This window comes from Cinclus cinclus, chromosome 2 (assembly GCF_963662255.1).
Source record: "Cinclus cinclus chromosome 2, bCinCin1.1, whole genome shotgun sequence".
Taxonomy (NCBI): domain Eukaryota; kingdom Metazoa; phylum Chordata; class Aves; order Passeriformes; family Cinclidae; genus Cinclus; species Cinclus cinclus.
Window position 1 is genome coordinate 85,158,213 of NC_085047.1, and position 18,080 is coordinate 85,176,292.

The 18,080-nt window shown below is 37.8% G+C and overlaps 1 protein-coding gene across 3 annotated transcripts in view; it reads left to right on the forward strand.

Annotated features, from left to right (window-relative positions):
* Nucleotides 1-18,080, forward strand: part of HERC2 (HECT and RLD domain containing E3 ubiquitin protein ligase 2) — a 104,775-nt gene that overhangs the window by 50,583 nt on the left and 36,112 nt on the right. For all 3 annotated transcript variants that reach the window (XM_062487855.1, XM_062487856.1, XM_062487857.1), the window contains 21 exons: nt 1,230-1,422; nt 2,011-2,193; nt 2,751-2,935; nt 4,555-4,702; nt 4,812-5,008; nt 5,241-5,471; nt 6,145-6,280; nt 6,838-6,981; nt 8,378-8,520; nt 8,731-8,998; nt 9,181-9,323; nt 12,008-12,106; nt 12,202-12,370; nt 12,485-12,610; nt 13,201-13,309; nt 13,448-13,587; nt 15,055-15,245; nt 16,340-16,445; nt 16,620-16,711; nt 17,260-17,435; nt 17,893-18,004. In XM_062487855.1, coding sequence (XP_062343839.1) covers nt 1,230-1,422; nt 2,011-2,193; nt 2,751-2,935; nt 4,555-4,702; nt 4,812-5,008; nt 5,241-5,471; nt 6,145-6,280; nt 6,838-6,981; nt 8,378-8,520; nt 8,731-8,998; nt 9,181-9,323; nt 12,008-12,106; nt 12,202-12,370; nt 12,485-12,610; nt 13,201-13,309; nt 13,448-13,587; nt 15,055-15,245; nt 16,340-16,445; nt 16,620-16,711; nt 17,260-17,435; nt 17,893-18,004 — 3,291 coding nt within the window. The remainder of the gene's footprint in view (nt 1-1,229; nt 1,423-2,010; nt 2,194-2,750; nt 2,936-4,554; nt 4,703-4,811; nt 5,009-5,240; nt 5,472-6,144; nt 6,281-6,837; nt 6,982-8,377; nt 8,521-8,730; nt 8,999-9,180; nt 9,324-12,007; nt 12,107-12,201; nt 12,371-12,484; nt 12,611-13,200; nt 13,310-13,447; nt 13,588-15,054; nt 15,246-16,339; nt 16,446-16,619; nt 16,712-17,259; nt 17,436-17,892; nt 18,005-18,080) is intronic.

Consider the following 18,080-nt stretch of genomic DNA (forward strand, 5'->3'; position numbering starts at 1 on the left):
CACCAGAAAAGCAGGCTCAGGATTGCTGGTGATAAGTGCACTAGTTACAGAGTGGTGGTATGTGTTGTGACAGAAAATATAGTAAGAGATCTAATAGCACTATATACACACACACACACACCCCTGTATGTCTGTGTGTAAGTAAGTTACTATTTCCTGGTGTTCTCCAATGCTGTTAGAGATGCAAAGCTCAACATAAAGGCTTTTCTCTGGGAAAAGAAGAGAGTAGTCTGTCAACAGATCTTGAGCAGGCAGGTTTCCTCCTCTAGCCCTTTTTTTCCCTGAAGCCACACTTTTATACTGTAAATTTTGGCCTGTCCCAGTGGGATGATACAATCATGTTATAGGTGGGGTTTGGTGACTTTGGCCATACATGCATTTTCACACATCCAGTGTTTTCCTTTGTCTGCATCCTGAGGGATGCCTAAGTTAGTAATAGGGCTTGATGAGGTTACCTTTTGTCAGAATTCACAGTTGACCAGAGGTAGAATGAGCACTTTGGTCCTCCTCCATCTGCTGAGGCAGCATTAGGGGGTCTCTGACCTTCATCAGAAGGTGTTTGTGTGCATCCTTATCTCCTGAACAAACTGTATTTATAACAAGGCTTGTTTTTCATGGTAAAGGGAGTGTGGTTGTTGGTTGAACCCAGCTGCCCTTCTGTCCTCACTGAAACAACATTGGTGCACGAGAGCTCTGTGTCACTCGTGACAGGCCTTGCTGGAGCCAGGTGCAAGATTAGCAAGAGGCACAGCCTGTTTTTCACAACCAGCTTTAGCAGTCTTTCACAGTCCTACAGCAATGCTGTGCAATTCTGACCATTTACCACAAAAGCCTTGGAGAATTAAAATATTTTCATTATTTGTTTAACGTCATTTCTGGAGATGTTTAAAATTATGTTTTAGTGAGACTCTGCTAATTTATCATTTAATAGGAAATTGAATAGCTTATTTGCTATAATAGTATACTATGTAGGACATAACTTCTACTTATGTAAGACATAGTAAAAGAGATCCAATCATTACTGCCTAAATGTGCAGCTTACTGGGGTGATCATTTTGAAAATTGTGAAATGCTTTCTAATTCATGCTTGGTTTTTGAAATCCCGTTGAATGTTTACTGCCTAATCATTAGGTTAGCAGCAAAAAGGAACAATTGCATTGTTATTTTATGAGCTTTGGGTAAGAATTAGTGTTGTTGATTGAGTAACTTGAACCTCTTTCTTCTGTCAGGATGGACCCACACCAGGTTTGGGTCGTGTGATTGGAGAACTGGGAGAAGATGGCTGGATTAGAGTGCAGTGGGACACTGGAAGTACAAATTCTTACAGAATGGGAAAGGAGGGAAAATATGATCTCAAACTAGCTGAGCCACCACCTGCAACGCAGCCCACAACAGACGATTCAGACACTGAGGATGATTCTGGTAAAAAAAGATAAAATTATAAAAGTGGAGGCATAGTTTCAGTTGAATTTTGAAATTGGTATCTTGTAATATAAAACAGTTTTTTCACAGGAGCAAGTACTTCATCAAAGAAGATTCATTTAATAGGTGTACACTTCTGAACAGAATCTTAATATAACTTCACTGTGAGAAAGGAAGATAGACAAGATGGTGTCACATTTGTTGCATGTTCATGTGTCAGAGAAAGTAGTATTATTCAGTTGAAGTAGTTTCAGTTATGGATACCTGGAGGTATATGTTTTACCATATATTAATAAAACTCTGAAGTGGGATTTTTATATGGCCTAATAATACATTTAGTCAGAGTGTTTCCCTGTTCTTTTGAGTTCCTTTCAGCTGGGCACTGCTAGAGAAAAATTTGAAAATATATACACAAAATGCCTGGTTTATATTTTGCTCTTGGAGTTGACAGTAAGCAATCTTCTTCATGTCAGATCATCTCAGAAAATATTTATGACAAATCATTCACATAATGTTTGTTTGAGAACATTCGTGAAATAAAGTAACTCAGTATTAATGTATTCCTTTGTCTTTTGTGTCTCCCTTCAGAAGGAGAACAAGTTGAAAGGAATCTCCACCCTACTTCCATGATGCTTACAAGTACTGTGAACCTGTTGCAGACACTGTGTCTCTCTGCTGGTGTCCATGCTGAGGTCATGCAAAGTGATGCTACTCGGACTTTGTGTGGTCTTCTCCGTATGCTCGTGGAGAGTGGAACAATAGATAAATCAGGTACATTACATAGCAGCAGTCTGATTGAGCTCTGTGCTTCTGTTTTGTGCTTTGTTGTCTTATAAGTTTGTAAACCTTTTCTTACTAGTTTTTAATCTTTTTCAGGCCAAAGGCTGGAAAATGCATCTTCAGAGCTTTTAAAATCCTAATTTTTAAAGGCAGTATAAGTGATGCTGTGCATTCCTAGAATATAAACAGTAAAAGCAAAAGAAATGAATGAGATATGAGTTGTTGACTTAGACAATCAATTTATTAGCAACCTTTTTGTGTTTGGCAGCTGTGTGTGTCATACTCCTTTTTGTAGCTTTTTTGTAATTTCAGAGCTAATGCTGTTAACTACTTTGAAATGAGGAAACAGTGTAATGATGAGAATTGTTTTAAAGGTATATTCTGTAAAATTAATTACAGGCTCTAAAATTGAAATTAATATTCATGTAAAGACAGTGAAATAACTTGGTGTTCTGATTTGTCCAAAAAAGCCCCACGTAGCATATAGAGAACTACATAGCTGGTGAAAAAGTCAACTGTTACATGTATATATGTCTTTTTGTTTTTAGCTTCCTTGCCAAATAAATTAGTTTATAAAGAACAGCACAGGAGTTGGTGCACGTTGGGATTCATTCGAAGCATAGCACTCATGCCTCAGATGTGCAGCACTCTTAGTACCTCTCAGTGGATAACTTTGCTAATGAAAATTGTTGAGGGGCACGAATCTTTCACTGCTGCTTCACTACAGAGACAGGTAATGTGTGTGTTTCCCAATTAATTCAATAGGCAATAAAAGGAGTAGACTTTAATTGTCTTAAAAAGAAAGGTGTATCTTACAAAACAGCGGGGAGATGTCCATAAATCAGTTATTAGCTTCTTGGGAAAAAAATAACATTTTCTTTATATTTAGGAATTACTGTTTTTAATTTCCATCTCTTGAATTTTGAGCCTTCAGGATACTGTGGAGTCCCTTGTTCTATTGAAAGAAAGGTCAAAATAGTGTTCCAAAATTGTGCTTCAGAAACTCCCATATAATGTTTCCTCTGAGTTGAATAAATGAAAGAGTAACAGTATGGTTAGGAAGAAGTTATATTTCCTTTAAAGTTACCAAATTATGTGTTGTCTGCTGTCCCTCCTTCCATTGGAAACTGTTCATACTATTTAAATTAGTCTCTCTTAAGAAACTACATCTTTGCATCTTACTTTGGTATTGTATTTCCCATGTCATCTTCCCCTTTTCTCATTTCTTCTTTTCTTTTAATTTTTTTTCTCTTTTGCTGTTCCTTAGCATCTTGTTAGTGACATTTTTGTGAGACTGAAAAGAAAATTTATTATGGAATAACTCTGCCAAATTTTAAGGCTTGGGGATCAAATGATCATTCTTATCCTTCATAAGCCATCAGCATTTGTTAACTAAAGCCTTGTGTCATAAAGGCCTGGTAATTTTTGGGTGATCTTCCAGTAAATTCTTGCCAGCACTTTTACTATATTGAGACTTCTATCATCATCCAGGACTTAGTACGGTAGAGTCATCTGTGCTGTTGAAGGAATACTCAGTAGAAATGACCATTCCTTATGTACCAGCACCTAACTTAAGGACAGTGAAAAGATGAGACCTTGAAGTTCTATGAAGACATGTTATTGGCAGAAGATTGCAAGAGGAGAGTTCTCTTTGCTGGTAGTCACTTGTATTGGTCTTCTGGGTAGAAGATGAGGAAGCTCAAAACCTGAAGTTTGAGCCAAAACCCAAAATATGCAACCCTCTCTGCTCTTTGACACTGCAGTGCTGTACCTTCCCCTGTTCCTTGTCAGTCCTGCATGGAGTGTCTGGGTTCAGAGATGCCAGTGTGTTCCTTCTGGACAGTGTTGGAGGCCCTGTTTTATAGTGGCTACTTTTGAGTGTCACTGTGGCTGCTGTTGCCATTCAGATTTATATCTCATGAATTTCAACTATTATAGCTTCTTTGCAGAACACTTGGAAACTTCCATTCTGAAATACGTCTTAATACTAATTTCTGAGTCTTCAATCTGAACAAATTTCCCCATTCTGTATTGTTATTTTTCCTATTTGCTTTTGTTTCTCATTGTGCCTGTATGTCTCATGTCATAAGTATTGAAGAGATTGCTTCACTGAAGTAATGTGCCAGTAGAGTTGTTACTGTCTCTGAACTGCGTCCACTTACTTTAAAATATCCCTTAGCAAACTCAAGATCAGTAGCTTTGTAATTTTCACAGATGGAAAGAAATCAGCATTGTAGGAAGAACTGCAAAGGAAAGCAGACTTTAAAAATGTCATTCTGTACTTACTATGTTTGAGAGTTTTAGTATTTGGTGATGCGGACTAGAATAACACTAATTTTGTTCTCTTTTTAGATCCTTGCTGTACATTTATTGAAAGCAGTACTTCCATCCTGGGATAAAAATGAAAGGTCAAGCGACATGAAATTTCTTGTGGAAAAACTGTTTGGATTTTTAGGGAGCCTGCTTAGTACTTGCTCTTCAGATATCCCACTACTCAGAGGTATTTTCCCTTGGTGGCTTGTTTTTATGTATGGGGAATGTGTGCATTAAACTGATAACTGTTGTGCCCCTGTTTTTTTTTTTTTTTTTTTGCTATGCTGTCTTTCCAGAATCTACTCTGAGGAGGAGAAAGGCCAGGCCCCAAGCTTCTTTAACTGCTACTCATAGTAGTACTTTAGCAGAAGAGATAGTGGCACTACTGAGGACGCTGCATTCGCTCAGCCAGTGGAATGGACTCATAAACAAGTACATCAACTCTCAGCTAACCTCCATCACCCACATCTTTGCAGGAAAACAGTCAGAAGGGGTAGTTTCCACGTTTTAAAATAAGCTCATTTTTATAGCAATATTTGTTTTGAAACTATAAATACTAAATCTTTGTAAACAATATTAAGCTTAATATTGAAACCATTTTTCTATTTTTATATATATTTGTGTTGTAATTTTTAAGTTGCAGTATCTGTGATTAACTTTGTATTTTAAAGCAGATGGAAGGGTATGTTTTCTCCCTACAGTTAAATTTTACTGTTGTTTGTTAGGCTGTGTTGGATGACTACTTCCCTGACACTGAGAATCCAGAGGTGGGAGCTCTGATGGCAGTCTTGGCTGTAATTGGTGGCATAGACAGTCGCTTGAGACTGGGTGGACAAGTAGTTCATGATGAATTTGGAGAAGGCACGGTGACACGCATCACCCCGAAGGGGAGAATCACTGTGCAGTTCTACGACATGCGAACATGTAGAGTGTGCCCCCTGAATCAGCTGAAACCAGTAAGTTTGTTTTATTAAGGCTTTCATGTTCGGAAGGTTTAAAGCTCTAATATGGACCAAAGAAAATGTTTGTTCTTCATTGGATAAATACACTGACATTTGACACACACAGTGTTCTGAATGTACATGTAACATGGTTCTCCTGCAAACTTCTGTAGGACCTTTAAATCCCATCCTCATTTGCTGGGGAGGTGAAAGGAAGAGGGATTTAAGCTGAAATTGTTTGACTTGAAGTAAAATCCCAAGTTACTGTAATGTGGTTTATAGCTCTTAGATGAAAGGAGCTTTCTGTTTAACTTGATTGGCTAACTAATGTAGAAAGTCTTGGGTATTTGGAATTGAATCTTGATTTGGTTGATACAGCTTTAGTGAAGGAGCAGGCCAAATGCGTGGTCTGCTTCAGAGTCTTGAGTTATTTCTTGTTCTGACTCTGTTCTGCTTTTTCACCAAGAAGACCTGCAATTGTGTGGTACAAATACAGGCTTAGGAGCTGTGTTGGGAATAGAAATCCTCTCTAGTTGTTCCTGGTCAAAAGCAGTAAGACAAATGCTACTTTTTCTCTTCTGCAGTTAATAACTATTGAAACTTTGTAATGACTTTTTGAGATTTTAGGAAAATGCTTGCCTGTATTTTTTGTTAGTATTTTTTGTCTGGTTCCTCCCCCACTGTCTAGCTTCCAGTTGTGGCTTTTAATGTGAACAACTTGCCTTTCACTGAACCTATGCTATCCATTTGGGCTCAACTGGTAAATCTGGCTGGAAGTAAAATAGAAAAGCAAAGAATGAAGTCTCCCAATCAAGGTCTTTCAGGTACAGTTGAGTGCTTTTTGCTGTTTGGCTTCTTTAGAAACAGATGAATACTCTGAGAAAAAATACTAGTATCAGCAAACACAGATAAGGAAAAGGGTTTCCTGTAACCTTACCTGTTTTCTTATTGAACCCTGGATAATAGACAGTTTAGCCAAAACTTGCCTAGACATGTTTAGCTAGATGGTGAATTGCTCACTGTAAGTGAAATGTCTTTGATGGGAAGATGTAATAAGGTTTGGGAGGTTTGGGGCCCTTACCCTACTGACTTGTTTAAAATACTGGATGCAATAACATCTTAGCTGCTCTTTCTGTGTTACAAATCAGCTGTATGTTTGTCCAGGGTGTGACAAGTAGGAAGGCAGTATTTTTAATACCATGAGATAGACAATGTGTGCAGACTTTTTATCCATGTGCTGCTTAAACTGACTCATGTGAGCAAAAATACACAGTGAGTTAAGATGTAAAATGTTGTTTGGGCTGAGGTTATATGAATGGTAATCTTTCTTCTCTAATACAAGAGATTTCTAGCACTAATGGCTGCTTAATATTTCTGATAGGTCAAGTTGATCTGGATCTGCTGCGGTGCCAGCAGTTAAAGCTGTACATCCTAAAAGCAGGACGAGCTCTGCTTTCTCACCAGGATACGCTGAGGCAGATCTTATCTCAGCCAGCTGTTCAGGAGTGTGCATTAAATCCTGCAGGTATTCTGAAATGCTACCTGACTGTGCTGATCGTTGTTCAGATGGTCCTTGGAGCATGTGACCATAGCCCTTGCTAGTGGCTGTTGGATGGTAGAAATTCAGTTTGCTGTCTAAAGATTAAAAATTAAAATTCATGTATGTTTAAGCTCCTATGTTAAAAAAGTAACTTCGGTTTTGAAAACTAAGAATGTCAAGTGTTTGAAGCTTGAAATACTGGAGTTAGCTAAATTTATAGGTTTTCTATAGTTAATAAGTGTTTTTAATAACTTTAAAATACTTAATACTTTTTGCAGTGGTTTTATTTTCCTGCTTCAAAAGTTAAAATTGGCTATTGATTTTACTTGAAATGTCTTGCAGTTTCCAGTGAAACAAGTATAGAAAAACAATTTCTTAAACATGGTATTAAAGGAGTTAAAGGAGTTGTAGTTCTAATAATTCAAATTATTTCTTCTGCATATAAGAATAAATACAATAACTGTGTCAGCTTTCAGGATAGCTATCAATGTCTTTAGAATATGTACTAGTTCTTTGGGTATTTGTGAAGCATGCAATATCTTTAAATAGAATAATATATTTGTCTTATATGGATATTTCTGTGGGGCTTTTTGTTAATTGCCAGATTTTAGGTCAACAGAATCTACAGGTTTTTGTTTTTTTGTTTTTTTTGTTTTTTTTTTTAAGAACGGAGCATGGTTTCACTCTTACCATCATTTTTAAAGGGAAAAAAAAGCACTTTTCTTTTAAACCAGAACAACATATGTTGATGACTGTTAACTGGTTTATTATTGTTTAATGAGGAAGGAACATTTTTGTGTGATAGTAACAGTAAAGATTTAGGAAACATGAATGTTTATGCCAGCAGGAATAGAAAATAAAATATGAAAGGTGCAGAATTGTGAGTAAGTTGGTTCAGTACATGTATCCTGTTCTGAAGGGAGAAGGAATACCTAAAGGGAGCTCTTCCCGAGAGGTACGTTATGGGGAAAATAACCCCAATAATTAGTGTGTTATATTTTGAAGGAAATACAGAAAGCATACCACCGTGGTTTTGGAATCACTAAAATTCTTGGTAGTCTGCATGAAGTGGTTTATCCTGGAAGTGCCTCCTATTACTAGACTTATTGCAAAAAAGGTGGACTCAAAAGACACAAGTTGCAAATTCCTTGTCCACTGAGTAGTTTCTGTTAGACATGTCTTAGCTGTATTTTAATAACTATATTGTTTATCTACAAATTTTGTGCTTTTTTTTGTACGGAGATTATGGTACATATGGCTTAATCTTAACTGCATTCTATCTCTGGAGAAGAAATATGTGAAAAATAGCAATAAGCCCTAGAATAAGTTTCCTGATTGACTTTGTTACATGGCTTTGGTTAAAATAATGTTTTTCTTTTAGAGGATGGAGCAGCTGCCTCTCCTGACATTGGAGATATGTCTCCTGAAGGACCTCAGCCTCCCATGATCCTTTTGCAGCAACTTTTGTCAGCTGCTACGCAACCATCACCTGTGAAAGCCATATTTGACAAACAGGAGCTTGAGGTACAGTCTTTGTTTTCTGCTAAGTAACCCAAGAAATAACTCTTGATAATTCACGTTCCAGTTGAAGCCTATTAAACTATAACTTTAAAAATGAAGTGACACTGAACCCTTTTGGACAAATGGTGTTTAATTGAAGGCATGCACGTTCACACACACAAATGTACTAAATATTCTTGTTTTACTTGGACTGATTGATTTGTTCTCCTGTAGGCTGCTGCTTTGGCAGTGTGCCAGTATCTGGCTGTAGAGTCTACACATCCTTCAACTCCACTGTTTGAAGACTGCAGCTCTAGTGAAGCTACAACACCCATTACAGTGCAACATATCCGACCCACAAAAGTGAAGAAACGCAAGCAGTCTCCAATTCCACCCCTCCCCATTGTAGTTCAACTTATGGAAATGGGATTTCCTAGGAAAAACATAGAATTTGCACTAAAATCTCTGTCGGGAACCTCTGGAAGTGCTTCTGGATTACCAGGTATTTTTTTTAGTAAAATTAGTAATATTAGAATGAGAAGAAGAGAGAAGCTGAAGGAGAATCAGTTGCAAGCTGATTAAAAGTACTTTTGTGGGAGCGGTTGTTATCCTCTTTTTTGGATACAATCTTAGAAATGTCAGAGAATCCCTTGGAGATAAACTGAGTTTTGTTTTCTGTGTTAGGAGTGGAAGCCTTAGTTGGCTGGTTGTTGGATCACCCTGATGTTCAAATTACGGATCTTTCTGATGCTGATACTATCTCTGATGAATATTCAGATGAGGAAATAGCAGAAGAAGTGGAAGAAGCTGAAGCTGCTTGTCCTGTTGTGAGTATTAACTTGGTAAACCTAAGTTATTCTAAGTAGCTGCAAATTTTGTAATTCTTCCCTTTTTGGGAAAATGGCGAGAGTACAAGGACAACCTTCTGTCCCAAGCTTTCAAAACAGTAACAAGGCTCATGTTTGCCTTGTGTTTCTAAGACATGACATAAAACAAGTGAGAATAATCCATAAATACTTTGTGAGTTAGCACAGGTGAAAGTAGAATACGGGTAGATGTTTCACTGGTGGGAGCTTCAAGTATCCCTGGTAGATGCTCTTAGTTTCTTCAAAAGTAGTTGATGTTATAGTGTAAAATTGATAAAGGAGTTCTCCTTTATCTTGGTCTGAAAAACAAACCTATGTTACCTACAAGGAAGGACTTCAGAACTAGTGACTAAATGGCAAGATAGTCTATTAAATAACTTAGCCTTTTCCTTATAAAAACTTTTTCTACTTACTGATGATAAAATTACTGTTACAGTGCCTATTGAGTGTGATAGCTTTAATGTTTTATATTTATATTAATCTTCTGTTGACTTTCAGAACTGTTTCAAAAAAAGGACTTGTCAGTAAAATTAAATGGGTTTCATATTTCTGTTTATCCTTGAAGGACTTAAGTTGACTTTTCTTGCACATGTGGGATTTTGTAATTAAAATTAATGCATTATATTTTGAAGGAAATTAACTTGACAGCTTTTGGTATCTGTTGGGTTGTGATTGTTTTCTTTAAAGAGCCGAGCTGCTATTAGTTGCTATAAAGTTGTTTGTTGCAAAGGCAGCTCAGTCTCAAAAGGCAAAGAGTCAAAAGCATGAAAGTCCATGCTAAAGTCTTTTTGATGTAGAGTCCCAAATAAAAGTGAAGTCCCAATTAGAAGTAGAAGCTGCTCCGCTTAAGGTCCTGGTCCAGGGCTGATGTTGCTGCAGCAGTTCCTGTCTTCTTCGGACGATGATGATGGCAGTGAGGAGAGAAGAAAAGTGAGAGAGCAGGAATAAAAGCAAAGCCAAGCTCTCCCCAATGCATAGATTCTTATATACAAGTTACTTAAAAAGCTAAAGACATGAACTTGAATAATTTCTTCTTAACCTATTAGAATTCCAGTTTCTTAGCACGCCAGGTTACATATAAACTACGCATATGGGCTATCCTGTTCTATCTAAAAAGTGTAAGAAATATTATTACTATAGTTTTATTATGTCTAAAGCTATGTTCCTGGAGCCTCTATTGAAACACTAGTATCTAGGACTATGTTTTTCAACCTTCACTAGAACTCGTGCTTCTGCACTGGCATCTGAGGCCTTTATTCTCTAAAGCACTTAAAAATGACCCTTACTTACTTGCTTTCTTATTCTAGAACTTAAACTTACACCTCTGCTTTGTGTGAGTGGCTTAGTATACTTCAGTCCATCCAAAGGTTTTAATTCAGTTCCTGCACTCTGATTTCTCTCTGAAGAATTCAGAGAGACACTCGATTTGCAGACTCCAACAGGTATCTTTATCAGTATTGCAGTGAAAATCTGCTGTATATGCCTTTAATGAAAAAAACAACATTTAATATGCAGAACAGACCAAAGTTTTCTGAAAATTCCCCTTATAGCTGGGATGCAGTAGTTCTCTTAATAAAATATAAGATAATCAAATCTTGAAAGGAATAATTTTTAATAACTACAAAATTTTAGCTTGTTTTTTTTAAGAAGTACTTTGTCTCATTGTACTGTCTTAAAGAAAAGTTAGTAAGCTTTAGGTTAGAGTTTACCCTTCACCACTTTTTTTATTTTAATGTTATTCCTCTCCCAACAAATGTCCTAAGAAGTGGAATGTGAATGTGTATCTTCAAGGCTAATTAAAGTAGTGACAAATCCTGTGTGTTCTGATTTTCCTTGGCAATCAGGTGTCATAAAAGTAACTTGCAGGTTCTTTCAAACATCTTGAAAATTTGCATCTATGTTTCTTGATAAGTAACTTTGGAAACTAAATTTAATGTAAAATCAAGTAGATCATATATGTTATCCTTCTAGTGAGTTGGTGTACTGGTTTGAAAAGCAAAACCAGTGAGACTTCAAGTCAGTAATACAATTTTTAATAGGGAAGAGAAAAAAAAGGAAAAACAAAATACATGCGATAATAAAAATAAAACCACTGACAGAGTCAGAATACAACCTGATACCCTGTCAGTCAGGGTACTGGTGCAGTTTTCCTCCAAAGGGTCCAGCGATGATATGGAAAAAGCCTGTTTTTTCCTCTGGAATCCAGTAGAAAAGGCTGCCTTTGGCGTTCTAAACCTCAGTTTTTATCTAGGTAGGAAAGGCTTGGCTCGTCCTCCTGGCTGGAGCATCTCCCAATGGGATGATGTAATCTTACCAGTTACACAGTAGGACTCAATGGCCCATTAACAGAAGATACTTCCCACAGAGATAAGGATAATCACCCTTCTCAGTTATGGCCCATCAACAGAAGACATTTCCCACAGAGATAAGGATGATCACCCTTCTCAGATGGTAATAGAATATGTATCTTGTATTGTAAGCCAGGACAGTTGGCTATGTTGAAGTTTTTTCCCATTTTGGCATGCAGCTGGGATATTGCTTGGGTTTATTTTTGTTGGTTTATCTTCAGTCTTTGCCAATAACTTTATCTGAACTGAACATGAATTTTGTAATTTTTTCATATTAATTTTGGACTTTTTTTCCAGTCAAGTGGTGCTGTTGTAACAGAGAGCCAGACCTATAAGAAACGAGCTGATTTCTTAAGCAATGATGACTATGCTGTCTATGTTAGGGAGAATGTTCAGGTCAGTATGATGATCAGAGCAATACAGAAACTGCTTTTCTGTTGGTACTAAAGCCTTGACAGAGCTATTGCATTCTATTCTCCCTTTTTCCCTAGGTGGGGATGATGGTTAGGTGCTGCAGAACCTATGAGGAGGTTTGTGAAGGAGATGTAGGCAAAGTTATTAAATTGGATCGAGATGGATTGCATGACCTGAACGTGCAGTGTGATTGGCAACAAAAGGGTGGTACTTACTGGGTCAGATATATCCATGTTGAGCTTTTAGGTAAGTTCACTTCTGACTGCTTTTTTAACTAAAAAATTGAGTGGTAGACTAAGGGAGATGTGTTTTTGGAGGGGGGAACCCCACTGACTGTACATTTATTCTTGCATCTGCTAGGATTCCCACCACAGAGTTCTGCCTCTCATATCAAGATCGGTGACAAAGTGCGTGTGAAAAGCTCTGTCACCACACCCAAATACAAATGGGGATCAGTTACTCACCGAAGTGTGGGCATCGTCAAAGGTAATGTGTACTCCAGATGGGGCTGGGGAGGTAATCAACTCAAAACCTTGCAGACTTTCTTCTAGACACACTTAAAAGTCACAGATTTTTGTGGAGTGTTGTATGATGATAGAGAATATAGAATACATTTGAAGTCTGTGGTGAACTCATAGACACGTACTCTGTGGCAGCCCATTTTGTTAGCGTGTCCATCTGCTTTTGAGGTGCTTCATTTGCACACAGTAAAAGTCTTTAAGCAGCTTCCTAGTGTAATTCTTTCATACTTTGGATGAGCCACAGATGATTTTGGTTTAAGAAGTAATTGTAACTTGAAAGTTTCATAAAGAAGTGAGGAGGAAGTGGGATGTGCTGGTGTCAGGCTGTAAGGGATACTATTGAAGTAATCTGTGGAACACAGGTTCTTTGAAGGGGTACAGATTTTGGTCATATTCTGTTTGTGCTTAGAAGTACGTGCTTGTTTGGGAACTGTTTCTAAAAAATATAAATCAGAATGGAGGAATTAAAGTGGAATACTAACTACTCTAAGCACTTTTAGCTTTATTTTATAGAAATTTGCAACACCTTGTATTTTCTCCATGTTTTTGTCACAGCATTTAGTGCCAATGGGAAAGATGTTATTGTAGATTTTCCTCAACAGTCGCATTGGACTGGCTTGTTGTCAGAAATGGAATTGGTCCCCAGCATTCATCCTGGAGTCACGTAAGTGATGATTTACTTTTATCTTAGTGTATAGAGATTATCCTTTATCTTACTGTCTTGATTCTGTCACCTTGTCTCATCTGAACAATTAACTTGTACCATATATATATATAATTATTTGTTCTTTTGTCAAATCAGGTGTGATGGCTGTCAGATGTTTCCTATCAATGGGCCTAGGTTCAAATGCAGGAACTGTGATGATTTTGACTTTTGTGAAACTTGTTTTAAAACCAGAAAGCACAGCACCCGACATACTTTTGGCAGAATAAATGAACCAGGTAAGTTTTGTAGTCTAAGTGTTTCTTAGGTTAATTTAAAATGCATTTAAGTTGTTTCGAAAAAAAAAAAAAGCTTTAAGTTTCAGCTCCTTAATGGGATGAAATTAGTGTTCAGAATGACCCCCTAGACAATAAAACATTCGTAGCACTGCTACAATTGCATATGATGGACTACAACAAAACATTAACCCCCTAAGTCTTTTTTGTAGTGTTAAGAAGTTTTAAAAATGTCTGTGACAGTAACTCTACATGTGAGAAAGGCATTTACCTACACCAAGAGTAAAATGTGTAATTTTTGAATCCTCCTGCCTTTTGCAGTCAGCCTAAATGTAGATAAATGGAATCCTCATGGTGCCAGGGGCAGCTGGCAGTATCTAAGATACCTTCTTATTTTGTTACTCTTATTCTGTTGCTCTTCAGCTGTTTTTCCTATCAGTGTGTGTTGACTGTTGCCTCATTTCCTCTGATGTGGAGGCTCCAGAGGAGTGTGGTGGGAGATGGAAGCCTTTTAAAAGACTCATAATCTGACTTTTTTTGTCCTAGGGCAAGAGCAGGTGCAACCATTTTAGCTCCAAAAATTTTGGGCTTTGATATGTTTATGTTGTTATGCAAAACTTACCTGACATTTCCTTGTATTTCTTTTCTGTCCACCTATCTAACAGTTAACCTTACTGTAGTATTTGCAGGATGATGCTGACTTCTGGACTAAATTTCTTTGTATTTACACATTATCAGTGTAATTGGTTTGGAAAATGAATAAACCTGATTTCCCCCCTAGAGATTGTGAGCGTGGATTGCATGTGCATGGTGGTTTGTCTAATGGGCAGGAGAGAAATTCCCTTAATAATTCAGTTGATACAGCTGTGCCACTAGAATGGTGTGAATCTGTAATCCTTCCCCTTGCTCTGTGTAGGGCAGAGGAGTTACAACATTGTTTTAATCAAGATTTCTAGATGCTACAAAATAGTCAAGGGAAGTGGAAGTCAGGTTTTTGCAGGGAGGAAATCTGCATCTCACTAAACCACTTTCTTCTGGAACAGGATTTGAATTTTCCAATGTACCAACTTTTCAATTTCTGTTCTTTGGTAGGGGATTTTTGTTGAGGTTTAGTTGCATGTTTTTCATATGCTGTAGTAAAAAATTCGTGTGCTGTGGGCCTGTATTTTGAATTACATATCATCATAAATTTTGATCTGTATTTTAAAGGGAAGGACATTTTCAAGTAGCTGTCTAGTCAAGAGCTTGTAAAGGTGAAACCCCTTTAAAAAAAGGAGCTATGCCCTTTAAGTATGGGTGTTGTATACTGGGTAGTGTCACCATGCCAGTGTGATATGCACCTGTCTTCTAAATGAAGCCTGCATATTCAAAACATTGGATTTGTTACATTTCCTTTCATCCTGCTTATGGGTTCCAAAGAAGGAATTTTCTTTGAGAGGTGCATGCTTGATGTGTCACTTAACCACGCAGGTCAGTCTCCTGTGTTCAGTGGGCGTTCTGGAAAGCAGCTGAAGAGACGGCACAGCAGCCAGCGGGGAATGTTACTGGATGATTGGTCGAGGATAGTCAAGAATTTGAATGTCTCATCCTCTGTGAATCAGGCTTCCCGTCTTATTGATGGCAGTGAGCAGTGCTGGCAGTCTTCTGGTTCACAAGGAAAGGTAACTTTTAACCCTAAATGCTTTATTCTGGTGTACTTCATGCTTAAAAGGATCTCCCCAAAGCCTTCCCTTCTCCAGGCTGAACAAGGCCAGCTCTCTCAGCCTGTCTTTGTTGGAGAAGTGGTCCATCTCTCTGATTGCTTTTCTGGCCCTCTTCTGCCATGAGGGGTTTTTTTTACTGAGGACCCCAGAGCTGGATGCAGTGCTCCAGGTGGGGTCTCACAGGAGCAGAGTAGAGGAGCAGAATCCCTTCTTTTGATGTGCTGGTCACTGATCTTTTGATGCAGCCCAGGATGCAGTTGCCTTTCTGTACTGTGAGTGCACACTGGTGACCCATGTGCAACTGTTCATGCACTAGAACCTCCAGCTCTCTTTCTGTGGGGCTGCTCTCCAGCCCCTCATCCCCCAGTTTGTAAGTATAAGCAGGATTACCCTTCTCAGATGGCAAATGCCACGCTTGCCCTGGTTAAATTTCATACAAGTGGTGATTATTCAGCCATCTAATCTGTCAAGACTTCTCTGCCTTGGAGGGGCTCAACAGCTTCTCCTGGTTTAGTGTAATTGGCAGAGTTGCTTAATGTACATTTGACTCCTGCATCCAGATAATTTATAAAAGGCACTGTTGTTTTGTTTATGGTTTACCAGTTGCACTGGCCTGTACCAGTGCTTTGTGACCAGCCTAGGCACCAGGATTTGCAGCTGGGCATCTGTGCAGTGTGTTTTGATGCTCTATTGATGGCCATGCTGAGAATATCCCCAAGTACTCTTACTCAGGTTTTCTACAGACTGTAGCCTAATACTTACATTATGTCCCATTACTTAACCTCCAGTGGTACTGTGCTTTTTGTGTTCTCAGTGGTGTTGGTCTTGGCTGAAATAAATTTACTGCAACTGTTTCTCTTGTAATTGGACGTAGGACAAACAATAAGTTGACAAGGTCATTTCCATATGGCCAGTTGCCATATATTGCAGCTGTTTGGTACCATTCAGAGATTTTTCCATTCTTTATTCAAAGCCATTGCATACATATTCTTGTTAATCATATGGCGGTTATAACAGTACTATCTAAAACCAAAATTCTCTGTTTCCACTAGCACTGGATTCGCTTGGAGATTTTTCCAGATGTTCTTGTTCACAGACTAAAGATGATAGTGGACCCTGCAGATAGCAGCTACATGCCCTCCTTAGTTGTAGTTTCAGGTATGTGTATGTTCTCTAAGAAGTAAAAAAAAAAATTTTTCTTTGCACCCAACAGCAGGTACTTATCTGTTTTTTTTTTTTGTTAATGTAGTATTCTGTTTAACCTGCACAGTGCCTGTTGTGAAACAAATGCCATATTCTAAAATGTTTTTCATTCTGTGTTTTGTTTTCTAGGGGGAAATTCCTTAAATAACCTTATAGAGCTAAAGACAATCAATATAAACCCTACAGACACCACAGTGCCTCTACTCAGTGATTGTACTGAAGTAAGTGAAGTTCATGTGTGAGTTACTCTTGTGTGCAACAGAAAAATATTGTGCTGCAAGAGATGGATAAAAAGCATTGTGGTGATCATTAAAGCCTGGTGTTTTATTTTTCCTCTTGACTTACCAGTATTTCTGACAAGTTAGTAAAGGTAATTATTCTAAAAAGTTTTACCATAATCATAAAGTAATGCTATAATAGACTTAGATATTTTAGGGGATTTTGTGTAAATCAGTACACCTGTGAAACAGTAAGATGTTCCAATAAACTTAAATTTTGGGGATAATTTTGGATAGCAGTTCTGATCTTTTCTAGCAACGACAAGGAGAAATGCATAATGAATTCTATGAGATTGGGAGTGAAGTTTCTCATATGAATGAGGCCATATGCTAATGATAAAGCATGAATTATTTAGAGCTGTAACAGGCGTTTAAAGTGACAGATTCATTTTCTTGAAGTGACAAAGTCAAGCAAAAGTTCTAATTCTTTCCCATGTTTTATGAAGTTGCACAGAACCCAGAAGATGTCAATAGAGTATTTTTCTTCTTAGTACCACAGATATATTGAGATTGCAATCAAGCAGTGCAGAAGCTCTGGCATTGATTGCAAAATACATGGCCTCAGCATACTGGGACGCATACGTGCTGAGGATGAAGATTTGGCTGCAGTCCCTTTCCTGGCTTCTGATAATGAGGAAGAGGATGATGATAAAGCTAACACTGGGAGGTAGGTAACTACAGTGGTGAAGGCAGGGGGAAATGGTTAAGAGCCTTAGTATCTGTATATTCCTATGACTCTGGAGATGATTGAGGGAAGAGCACATTAATTAGGTTGAGTGGTAGTGAAGAGAAATCAATATCTTAGTTTATTGGAATTGTAAGTAGATCCTTTGTTAATAAATACATTCTGTGAGATGATCACACTGGTGAGGTGTAACATTCTGTATGACTCATCCCCTTTTGTAGCATATGTGGGGTTGGAAACTGAGCTAAAAGCTTGATGTGCTTATATTTGATATGTGGCACATGGTTTGATTTTTTTTTTTTTCCCCAACTGTGGTAGGGTAGTTTGAGTCCTGAAACGGTTCCAAACTGTAAAAATCAGAAAATACAGTAAAAAGGTGCTTATGCTACAGCATGCTGTTTGCTAAACTGACCATGGTTTCTTTTCTCAATATGTTCAGTCTTGTTAGAAAGAAGGCAGCTGGGCTTGAATCAGCAGCTACAATAAGAACCAAAGTTTTTGTTTGGGGACTGAATGACAAAGACCAATTGGGAGGGCTAAAAGGTTCCAAGGTATGTTGTTTTCACGCTGAAGTACAAAAGAGAAACAGTGAAAAATAAAATGTACAAGTTACACAACCTAAAATTA